The 12,646-nt window shown below is 43.2% G+C and overlaps 1 protein-coding gene across 1 annotated transcript in view; it reads right to left on the reverse strand.

Annotated features, from left to right (window-relative positions):
* Nucleotides 1–12,646, reverse strand: part of TCERG1L (transcription elongation regulator 1 like) — a 104,512-nt gene that overhangs the window by 5,126 nt on the left and 86,740 nt on the right. Inside the window, exons 11-13 of the mRNA XM_056352818.1 lie at nt 8,576–8,711; nt 3,892–3,981; nt 570–688 (exon numbers count right to left, since the gene is read on the reverse strand). Of these exons, the coding sequence (XP_056208793.1) occupies nt 570–688; nt 3,892–3,981; nt 8,576–8,711 (345 nt within the window). The remainder of the gene's footprint in view (nt 1–569; nt 689–3,891; nt 3,982–8,575; nt 8,712–12,646) is intronic.

Below are 12,646 nucleotides of genomic sequence, written 5' to 3' on the forward strand. Positions count from 1 at the left end.
TCATTACTCAAAAAGCAATGTAGAAAAATAAATTACTGCATTGCACGCTTTATTTTAATTTAGTGATGTGGCATTAATAACTAGCTTTGTTAAATTATATTTCTCTTTCATCGAGAAACAAACGTAAATACAGTTTTTCCCTAGTTACACCTGTATGCCTAATACAAATGAGATTAAACATTCAGGTACTGATTTTATGTAACTAGTATTTCTCTGTGCATGTGTTCTATAAATAATATATATATTTATATATATAAAAAATATATAAATATCTATAAATATAGCATGCATATAAAATGAATGTGTTATGCAAAATATCTCACATTCTGAATGACAGAGAGAGAGAGAGAGAGAGAAAGGAACAGAAAGGGAGAGGGAATGTTCCTTCTCCTACTGATACAACAAAATAGTGTAAAATATTAGGGAAGACATGTCAGCACAGCATTGCAACAATGGATGTACAAGCTTGCTATAAGGAGTATGTTCAGTGTTACAGAATTCTGGGGCTGATAAGCAAGGGCTAAATAAGAAAGCTTATCTTAACAAATCTTCATAAGGCAATGCCATACCTTGGTGATAACTTGGATTCTTCAAGGAGCTTTTTAAATTCTTCTTTGGCTAGCAACAATTTATTTTTCTTTTCTTTGTACTCTTCTCTGATCCTGGTCTTGACAAACTGTTCAAATATCTTTCCGAGAAAGGGAAACACGACACAGTATTTATTATCAAAGCCTTTATGGTATTTATGCTTGATCAAAGGGCTGTCAATCTCAAGAACTACAGTTCTTATCTGCCCTGAGTATTGGCTGACTCACATGCAGCTGAACCTGCTTTGTGCAGCACTGATCGTGTGTTCTCACAAAATAAGTAGCTGGAAAGAGGTATAATTTGGACAGATAACATCTTCATTCAAACAGCAAGTGCAACATAAATCAACATTTCCTGATTTCAGTGTTTTGCTTGCATTTTCATGCCTATAAGCTTTTTTTTTTTTTTTTGTTCATCTGGACTGCAGTTATTTAGTTTGGATCTTGCCTCTTTCCCAACTTGCTGGAATTCCAGAACATATCTATAATATGAAACATCAGTATTCCGTAGGTTACCCCCACAAAAGCCTGAAGACCTTTCAAATCAGTTATCAAAAAGTACATGACCCTTCCTTGGTACACATACACCTGAAAGCTTTAATGTGTGTGGAATGGCTGACAAACTTCCTCGACCTGTATTTGGCAGCTAAATATGCAAGCAGGGCAATCAGCATCAGGACTATTGGTGTCTTGAAAAGGAGTTAAGGAGTTCACTATGTCACAAAATTCTGCCAACTGATTTAATTACATTTTTAATACCAAAAATCTGACCGCGCTTGTTTCATGCTCTAAAATGTGTGGCACATTAAGTTGTTAAATAAAAGGAGCTGCTCCTCAAAATGATATAAGCTTTCCATATTCACCATCCTTTTCCCCACAAATTACATACATTAAATGTGATTACTACAGATACTACCACAGTTGCTTTCTCATCAGGCATGACGATGCACAGGTGCAAATCTACATTTTATGGAAGCTAAAGCAACCAAATTACAAATGGTATTTAGTATGGTATGTGGAAAAGGGAAGAAATAGCACTGGGAAAGTAAACATCGAAAAATGGCCATGAAAAAAACCCTAGTAAATCTAAATATATGATACTATATGCAATTATGTACATTGAGTGTAAGAGAAGATGGAAAAAATGGAACAAATAAAGCAGGTGACTGTTACTGCTTGCCTTTCTGGTATCAGTGAAGCTATTATGAAGGTAATAAATCAAAATTAACAGATAGGTCATTATTTTAATGCAGTTGTTCCTTTACCCTTCGCAGTTCCTTGCTTAAACATAGTAGCATCTTTCAACTATTAATAACCCCTTGAAAAACATTGGTAAGTATGTAAAGCAACCTTCAGCTGTTCAGTAACAGATCGTTACGTTCCGCAGGCTGCGTAAGGACACCCACTGACAGCAGGGCTTGACTCCTGGAAGTCAAACCCACCTCAGCCCAAATTCAAGTCAAGACAAAGTTCCCTCAGACACTGGCAGATCGTGGCCAAAACACATTCCTTGCCCTTTCCGACCTATCTGCCTGGCCATGGAAAGAACGAAACCGCAGTACAGCCAGCCACGCTCCAGCATTGTTTTTTCCCTCCCTCCCTCCCTTCCTTCATTCCTCACCTTCATTGTGAGCCACTTTTCACCTCTAGCCCCCTCCAATACAAATTCATTTGCTTAACTTATAAAGTACTCAGACGCTCACTATTCAGGCCACATCAGTCAGCATCCGTGAAGGTAAATGTCTCCATAAACCTAAATAATGGCTTCTACTAATTTGAGCTGCACCTCAAGAAGTACTTTCATTAAATCAGGCAGCTACTCTTGCCTGAGCCTAACTTTCTTCTTAAACTACCTCTTGGAGGAAAATGGGGTCTAATTAAATGGCACTAATCATAATGAACGTCTAGAAATCTTAACTTCAAGCTTAGTACCTGAAATATATTACACCTGGCATGTGCTCACAAGGTTACTGTGTTGTTAACACTGTTTTGCAGAAGAGCAATCAATGATCACCCTCTTCTACCTTAGCTCTGAGCCGGAATTACTGTCACTCCCAGAGCCAACCTTTGCCTGACCATGGGTTTCTACCTACATGACTATAGGTTTCTACCTACAGGACTGCCAGCTACCAGCTTCTCATAACCTTTTCCTTGAATATTGAATATGCCCCACAAATGAGGTCCCCCTCAGCAGTGCTTCAAGCACATTATATTATGTGTATTCATGACATATTTTTATTACATCATCTCCAAGGCTGATAAAATGCAAGTAGTAATGTATCTTGATTGACTCATCAAGGTCTAGATTTTGTCCTTGCTGATTCCCTGAAACAAATACTAAACCGCCTGCCTGGTCTCTTGCCTAGCAGTATTCTCCATTGTAGCAGTTCCTCTTATGTTTTCATTCCCATATTTCCTTATTATTTTATTTCACTTCCTTTCTTAGGAGAGAAAACATTGGAAAGGGCGTAAATGAAAATGTATGTGCCCAGTCCCTCAGTGCCTACAGGAAGACCTCTGGAGAATCACAAGACGATACAGGCCCCAGAGCAATGGAACAGGAATAAGTACATTTTTAATCGTGTTTACTTAAAAAATGGAAAATTCCATTTTCAAAATTCTTCCTTCTCCAGGATGACAAAAGACTGGTAAGGAAGAGAAATAACCGCATAATAGAAGTGTTCACCTTCTTTGCAACATCCTTGCATATCTCCTAATTTTTTTTACACTAATCTGCAGCCCTTGGGTTTTTAGATCCCTAGTGATAATTAATGCCCAAATAAACAAGGCAGCAAAGGGTCCGCTTCCCTTTGCAGCTTGCCAGGAATACTAAACTCTTTCAGACAGATACCAGCATAGCCACAGTGCTCTATCGATTTATGTCTAGCAAGTTTAGTTATTGCCAAATATAGCAGTAAATACTGCCAAACTCCTAGAAAATATTCTAAGTAATAAAAATTAAGTAGTCTCTCTACCATATTTAAATAATTCAGAGTGGAAACATTACCTGTTGGCCATTCCCCTTCCTACAGCCCGGTTTCCCAGCCTCAGTGGGAGTTGTTCATATAACCCAAGAGACCATAGCTCATCTCTGTGTGCAAACTCACTCGTTACCACTTGCTTTTCAAAGGCAGGACTTTCTTATGAGTGGAAGTTTAAATTATGAGTCTCACTGAAAAACTCAAAAAAGAAATTTTAATTTCATGCAATTCTTTTTCTCCTACCAAGATAATTACTCTGTTATTACAGTTAATTTGGGAGATGTTTGCTGCTAATCAGAAGCTATGCTGGAGGTAATGCTCACCTGTTTACGTTCTTCTGAATTTAGCAGAAGGTAACGTGGATCAAATACTATTTTGTGTAACTCCTTTTCCCACGTAGAAAATGCTGAAACCTGTGAAGTAGACAAACACAGTCACATTAAGGAATTTTAATAAGGACGTGAAAGAAGAAAATGTTCCAAGGTGAACCAAAAGAGTAGTTCAGAAAGCTAATGAACCCTCTAAAGGATTCCTCAGAGCGGTTGGAAGTTGAATTTTAATCTGTTTCTGGCAATGCTCTGGTCGCCCCCACACCATTAGTATTGATTTGCTCTAGGACATCTCTGAGTATCTGGGAGATGCTTATTCCACATTTTTTATGGAAAGAATCTGTAGCAGAAAGGAAAATGCCATTTTATTATCCCCTTTGTACAACAGGAGCATCAATTTCCATTTAAGCAATTATCTCAGCTTTAACTCCTTTCCTCTCCAAAACTAAAATTGTAACCCAAATGAGGCCATCAATGCATGCACACGCTGAAGAAATAGCAGGGAACATCTTCAAGGCGCTGTATCACCATGCTTCTATAGTAAATATGCCGCTTCCCTCCAGCAGCATGGCTGTCACATCTCCTCCATTTCGGGGCTTCTCCCCTGAATCCAGCTCTCTGGAGTGGGACCTGGGCATCCACCCACTGCCCATGCATCACTCACGGTCCTGCAGCCAGAGGATGAGAACATCATGCTCCTACAGAGGTTCTTCCACCTTCTCCAAAACCTCTTTACGGTGAGTGGGCTGTAAGGACCACCACGGATCCAAGCAGGTGCCTCACTTGCCCAGTCCCCTTTACCCAGGACTTTCACAAAATGACAATCTGGGAGCGTAGGACTGAATTCCCCAGCCTGAATCTGCTACCTTGTACAACACCACTGTTAATTAGATTGTTGCAGAATACTCCCGAGTAACATTAAATATTCTAATCACTCCATCTAATTACAAAGAGTAAATTCAATAAAAAAATTAAGTATGTGAGGTATAATTAAAATAGAGTAATTAACACCCAAACAGGAATGCTCTGATGAAGCAAAGAAGGTTTAAATGGACTGGTTTTCCTGTTAGAGTGGTTAGAAATTGGAAAAATCAAAGTTCATCATCTTCTCACAGCTTGGGGTTTGCACTCCACACCTGCACACGTGGCGAAGTCCTGAGGTCTGGGTTTTTTTCCCCTTCAGAAGGATCATCAGCAGGAATCCTTGCCTTCAGGGTGTCTCTTACACTCTCTCGGATATCAGGTTTTTTTCCCAGTACAAAAGCCAGTTTGAACTCAGAGCTAGTTAAGCTCAGGCTAATTTATCAGGTAATCATCCCTGTTTATGATTTTTTTTTTAGTAATGATTACATTTCACATGCTACAGACACAGCTAAAATAAATGTTGGCTACTAATATCTATAGTTTAATTCTAGCTACACATCACACGCTGTTCAGGATACTCATATCCTGCAAATGCATATAAAATATTAATGTTCTGACTAATCTCCCAACGCCTATTGTATTGTGCTGTTCTTCCTTACTATGGGACACTCAACCAGCAAACACATGCACTGGGCATGGTGGGGGTGGCATCTCTTCCTAGAATAAGTGATGACTTCTGTGTCCTAGTATCACCACAGATGAAAAGGAGAAGAGAGATACGAAAAGGAGAAAAGAGGTCTGAGCTTGTCATGGGTTTCCAGTTCTCAACCCCTGCTCTTAACCAGAGTGCAAAGTACAGGGAAAAAAACTCACAAGAATTCAACGTATTGAGTTTGAGCAGTATGCTTAGAAGAGAAAGAACATCTATCTGAATAGATGGTTTTATTTTTAATTTACTCTGGAAGCCCAGAAACAATGACAGGTTGAGATTTTGGCTTTGACTAAAAAACACCTAGGAACAGAAAGGTGAAGAGCCTGATATTTGCTTCATTAGCAAAGGATTCCCATCTTTCAGGATATGCTGTTCTGGTAGTGAACCATGTCCACCCTGGGCACAAGCTACCAAGACATGCAGAAAAGCAAGAAGGATGGTGTGGCAAAGGGCTGAGGGGAGGCAGCGGGGTCAGTAGTGGCAAGGACCACCCTGTGCCTGAGCTGGGAGACCCCTGCCCACATCATCACCTGCTGCTGGCACCAAATGTGCCCAGCGTCCCAAACCAACAAACCACCTCCATTAAAAGATATTAATAAATGGGATTCAGTGGCTTTTCCTTCTATAAAGGGGCTTTTTGGGTCTGTCTGAAAAACAGGCCATAGGGGAAAAATCCAGAAAAACCCTGTTTATTTGGATTTTTAATATTTTTTTTTTCTTTAGGATAATGCTGAGGCTGCCAGAATTGTTTTGAGATGGGAAGGTTGGGGTCAGGACCCCCCCGAACCCCTTTTTTTTCTCCCCAGAATTAGGAAAGTAAAATCTGGAGAAAAAAATACCATTTGGAATCCTTTAGAAAAGTCTTGTTTCACTGACAGAATCCCAGCAAAGAGAAGACTTTCCTAGAAATACAGACTGTAGAACACGGATATTTTGATGCCGTGGTTGTGAGGGAGCCTGGGAGAGGCTTGAACTTTCCGCTTCCCCTCAGGATTTTGTGGAAACTTTTACATTTCCAGGAGGATATCAAAGATTACATCTTTACCATGGAAAACTTGCCACAGAATCAAGAATAGAGCAATTGTCTTGGAGCTACACTGAAAATCACGTGTTTGTTTTTTTTTAAAATGTTACAATAAATATTCTTCTGTTGATATAATTCATATAGGAAGAGTCAGAACTACACTGAAGAACTCCATCTAGTTCAAGCTCTTTGTAATGCCATTAAGGAACTTCTTAAGAAATAAAAACTTTACGAGAAAATAGCAGGAGACATTCATTAAATAACCCATTTAAAATAACACTGATGGCCTCACTGCATCTCAAGCAATGCCAACCAGCTGGTGCTAACCAGCAGCTTATCTGGATATTTAAAAAAAATGCTTGGGGTGACAGAAAAATTGCCTATTAGTGTACATTTATGAATAATAGCAAAACAAAACAGTAAATTTCCTGAATTTCTTATTTTTATGAGGAAGTCTGACTCTTATACAGGAAACACTTGAGAAATCCTATTATAAAACATCCCTAATACTTCCAAATTTTGACTTATTGCCCACTGACTTAAAATGTGCCGGCAGAACTCTTCAACAAGTATCCATTTACAGTACTTCTACATTTTTTAAGCATAAATAACAAAATGTATTAATAAAGAAGTGTTGGGGTGGAGATAATTTACTGTTGAGCTTCTGAAGCTCTGATTATCTACCTTTAAAGTCTGCTGATTACTAATGTTAAATTTTATAGGCTTTATTGCCTAGCAACAAATACCTTGGATTTTTTTTCTTTGTAGAAATTACATTAACTTCTATAGAATACATATTTTCAGAGTGTTGGAGGGAGGTATAAAATCTACATACACTACTCTATTACACACCCATTTATGTTTGCAGGATTAAGACCTAAAGCTATCAGGCTTATTAATTCCATTCATGCTCAAAATCATCAGTTCTCTGGAAGAAGGGACACTGTGAGATGAACTTTTGCGGAGGTGATGTTAGAAAAAACAGTACCCACAATTCCTCATATTGACGGTAATCTTTACATGGGCAGTTCATCACAGGTTTGTAAGCACTACCACAGAAAACAAAAATCAGGCCAAAGCTCTTTACAAAATCAGTCACTGGATGCTGTTACGCTATCTGTAATCCATATTTCACCATTGGTCATGAGGCTCACAACGCTGATGGGTTCTGTCTGCAAACTGAATTTATGCTCCATCTATCGACTCATGATCTTGATTAGGTCATGGTAAAATGGCTGCAATAACTCCCTCCTGCAACCTGTAACAGCTCCACAGCCACCGGGTCTGCGCTGGCCTCGATGCAGAAGAGAAGGATGCTCCAGGTACTCCTGTCTGGTTGGCTGCGGAGGGGCCATCTCTTCTGATCCCCGTTCAGCCCAAAGCCCTGAGCATCCCACACTCCCGCACCTCAGCCTCAGCTGGAACCACACATCTCCCCAGAAAAGTCCAAGGATAGTCACTGAGGTCCAGGGAAAAGGGAAGGCTTTCTTAACCCTCCTGAGATTCCAGAACAACCTTTTGTAACAGACTGGGTGGATTTTGGATGGCCAGTAACTACATTTGATTTCCTATGGCTGGGGTCATCAGAGTTGGTGGTGATGAAACCTCTCCCGTGCTAAAAAAAGCAACGAGCTTGCCAGAGCTATTCCTGAGCCTGGGGCTGTCCTTCAGGTGATGTACGTGACACATCTTTTGTTCTTCATTCCTCATTTCTGGGGTTCACATGGGACCTCTGGGATGGCATGTGGATACAAGCCCCACACCCTGCTGAGACGTTGGTCTGTGCTGGAAGAGGTACCACCTATCTTTGGGTATCCTTGGGTCTGTCTGTAGGAATTTAATTGGAAGCAGACTTGCAAAGGGCTCTCAGTTCTGCACAGCCACGTTTGGCTGCATGGCATCAGAAGAAAAGTCACAGTAAAGTATGACAAAACCAGCATGGCTAATAGAAAACCCCCTCTCAATAATTCTTCATTTGACTGCTAAGTCATAGTTATGAAATGACTCCTGTAGTTGTCCCACATAATCCCCTATTTTCATAAATGGGACATGTCAAGGAAAGCAAGTGTATTTCTTACCCCTCTCTCCAGAAGCATGTCTCGGAAATGAGTGATGCGCTCTTCTAGGGGAGGCGTGATCTGAGGTGCTGATGTTTCCTCATTTTTCTCCTCTGTTTCATTCCTCCCCCGGCCAGCAGCCTGGGAATCTTCTGTTCTTTAACAAGGTAAGATAGAAAATAGTTCAGTAATTGTCAACTTGGGAGGGGATTTTTTACCCTCTCTAGAAAATCCTCCAGGACGCAGGACTTCTTGGTGCGCTCAGAGCAGCCCGGGAGCAGGTGCTGACAGCTGAGAAGTTACCCAGACCTGCGGCTCGTTATTAAACCACAGGGCTCGCGAGCCCTGCCAGGGGACCTCCAGCAGCTCGTTATGCGGAAGGATGGTCTATCGGCGTGATCAAAGGGGAACTCAGCAGTGACATACTATGCTATATTTCAAGCCACAGAAAAGTGACAGCTTTATATAAAATTTGTCAAGGAGTGGAGACTTTAAAGGAGTGACTGAAGAGACTCATCTTGGTTTATTTTTCTTTTCTCTGTTTCTGTGCCCCCAAACTTGAACGACAACACTAATCTTTATTTTATGCTCCCATGCACCCCGCAAGCTCACTCCTAAGGGAAGTAATCCAGCAATGCATCGCCTGCACAAACCTGCCAATAAAGCATCAACAAAGAACCTGCCCTTTGTCGGTGCCAGGTCTATATTTATCCTGACAGCCTTTTTCCAAGATTGCATCTGATTAGAATAAATAGGCATTTATGAGAAAATACTTCCTACATATTGCCTGAGTCCCTCTGCCTACAAGACCCATGGAATAAAAGCACGTACATAGCACCACTGTGCTCATTTCAGAAAAGGACACTTTACAGAAAGTTTCAACCATAAAGCAGCAGCACCATTAAGAGCGATGCTCTCTTCAGGTGCAATCCTACCTAACTGGTGTCATTGCTAGAGCTGAACAGTTTCACACCAGATAAATAGCTACATAATTTTCTCAGAGTTAGAGACCACTAACGCTGCACTCTCACAGCACTGGAAGTGAACACCTATTTCCCCACTGTTCAGAGAGCTGAAGATTTGCCCCTGCGGGCCCTCAGCATCTGCAATGAGAGGTTAATTAGTTGGGAATCAGAGGTAGGAAGGAGTCTGCTCAGGGAGGGTGATGGGATTTGAGGTGGGCACTCAAACCTCCTGACTTCAGAGAAGTTGGCCAATTCAAGCGTCAAAATCAGACTTGTGCCCTGGGTCCATCCTGCTGTTCCTTAATACTCTGAGCAATGAATGCATCCACAGGTCCTGAGGAAACTGGTGGATGAAGCGGCTCAGCCACTATCACACCTGAGAAGTCATGGCAGTCCAGTGAAGTTCCCACTGATGGGAAGAGGGGAAACACAACTCCCATTTTTAAAAAGGGATAAAAGAAAGACCCAGGGAACTACAGGCCAGTCAGCCTCACCTCTGTGCCCAGCAAGAAAGGGAGGCAGATCCCCCTGGAAACTGTGCTAGGGCACATGGAAAATAAGGGGGTCATTAGTGATAGCCAACAGCGCTTCACTAAACAGAAAATCGTGCCTGACAAATCTGGTGGCCTTCTACGATCAGCACTGGTGGGTGAAGGAAGAGCGACTGATGTCATCTGCCTGGACTTGTGCAAAGCATTTGACATTGTCCCACATGACATCCTCGTCTCTAAACTGGAGAGACATGGGTTGATGGATGGACCGCTGGGTGGAAAAGGAATTGCCTGGATAGTGGCACTCAAAGAGTTGATCTCAACGGCTCAATGTCCAAGTGCAGACCGGTGATGAGTGGCATTCCTCAGGGCTCCGTACTGGGATTGGCACTGTTTAATATCTTTGATGGTGACAGAGATAGTGGGATCGAGCGCACCCTCAGCAAGTTTGCCGATGACACCAAGCTGTGTGGTGGGTCAACACGCTGGAGGGAAGGGATGCCATCCAGAGGGACCTGGACAGGTGTGAGAAGCCGGCCCGTGTGAACCTCATGAAGTTCCACATGGCCAAGTGCAAGGTCCTGCATGTGGGTCAGGGCAACCCCAAGCACAAATGCAGGCTGGGAAGAGAATGGATTGAGATCAGCCCTGAGGGGAAAGGACTTGGGGGTGTTGGTTGAAAAGAAGCCCAAAATGACCTGGCAATGTGCACTCGCAGCCCAGAGAGGCCCCTGTGCCCTGGGCTGCATCCCCAGCAGCGTGGCCAGCAGGGTGGGGGAGGGGATTCTGCCCCTCTGCTCCGCTCCCGTGAGACCCCCCTGCAGCGCTGCGACCAGCTCTGGGGCCCCCAGCATGAGAAGGACACGGACCTGTTGGAGCGAGCCCAGAGGAGGCCACGAAGATGGTCAGGGGGCTGGAGCCCCGCTGCTATGGCGCCGGGCTGGGAGAGCTGGGGCTGCTCAGCCTGGGGAGGAGAAGGCTCCGGGGAGACCTTAGAGCAGCTCCCAGCACCTACGGGGGCCGGCAAGAAGCTGGAGAGGGGCTTTGTACGTGGGCACGTGGTGACAGGCCAAGGGGGAATGGCCTTAAGCTGAGAGAGGGGAGATGCAGATGAGCTGTGAGGCAGAAATTGTTCCCCGTGAGGGCGGCGAGGCGCTGGCCCAGGCTGCCCAGAGCAGCTGTGGGTGCCCCATCCCTGGCAGTGCTCAAGGCCAGGCTGGATGGGGCTGGGAGCAGCCTGGGCTGGGGGGAGGGGGCCCTGCCCGGGGCACGGGGTGGGACTGGGTGGGCTTTGAGGTCCCTTCCAGTCCAAACCGTTCTGTGAGTCTATGAAGGAGCTCAGTGCAAATTAAGGCCACCTTTTGGAAAGTTCAGGGGTCTTAAAATGATCACAGGGTTCAATGGAGTATAATAAATATCAGGCCATTTGATTTTTAAGCTCCTACTAGGCATGACAGCATTTTCTACTAATGCAATTTTCACCACTGCAGAGTAATACTTAGTTTGAAATTTCAGCAGGAAAACACTTTTTTTTATTTCCAAGCAAATGAATTAGATCAGTATGTAATGTGAGCTCTAGCGTATTATCTTCCTTCTACAAATAATTACATTACACTTACATTGTCCTACAATGTAGGCTGTATTACTGGCGATTTGAGAGATACCAAATCAGTGTTCTTCACAGAATGACAGTTACTTTTATATCGTAATAGTGAATTTTATTGCGACAGGATCCATGAGAGGCCAATCCAATTTCTAGCACACACAAAGTGCAAAGCAAGCCAAAACTGAAAGGAATACAGTGCACTGCTCCAGCAGGCGAGCACCAGAAAAGCCATTCTTCCCTTCAGTCCTCCTTACACAATGGAAAACGATGCTGCAAACCACACAGAACTTGTTCTCAAGCCAAAAACGACAATGAAGAATGCAATTTTTAAGGCAAATAATACAATAATCTGCACAACAAAGCATGTGACTTCCTACTCAGATGGACATATATGGGCAGCCTACTAGGATGACCTGGGAAGCCTGCAAATCAAAAAATGCATAGGGTGGTGAGACGTATAACTGTGGCACCCACTGAAAGAAGCAGCAATGGACACAAACTGAAACACAGGGAAATCCACCTATAGCATAAGAAAGCACTTTCTTGCTGTGAGGGTGGTCAGACACAGCAGTAGGCTGCCCAGGGAGGCTGTGGGGCTCCATCCTTGAAGATGCTCGAACCCACGTGGAAACATCCCTGAGGGACCTGCTGGGACCAGGGGGGACAGAGCCCCCCCCCCCCCCTTCTGTCATTCTGTGAAGAAAACCCAGAAAACCTGAAGTTTCTCTGAAGAAAAGCTAAACTTTCTCTCTTTTTTTTCTGTTGTAAAGAGTACAGTCAGAGCATTGACTGAGCAAGAATTTGACTTCAGTATTTTTAAGCAGTTTCATTATACCCCAACAAAGTATAAACAGAAATGTGACAGCAGCTTGTGGAGCCCAGAGCTCCCAAACCTGCAGATGCAGATTCTGGCTGGAAGCACTGGAGGGAGGTTGTGCAGACCTCCACGAGAGAAAGAAGGGAGCCCTGCTGTCTTCTGCAGCCAGCCTTGGCCAGGTCCCCTGCTAGCTCTGTCACCAAAGAAAGGGTA

This window comes from Falco biarmicus, chromosome 9 (genome assembly GCF_023638135.1).
Source record: "Falco biarmicus isolate bFalBia1 chromosome 9, bFalBia1.pri, whole genome shotgun sequence".
In the NCBI taxonomy this organism is placed as follows: Eukaryota; Metazoa; Chordata; class Aves; order Falconiformes; family Falconidae; genus Falco; species Falco biarmicus.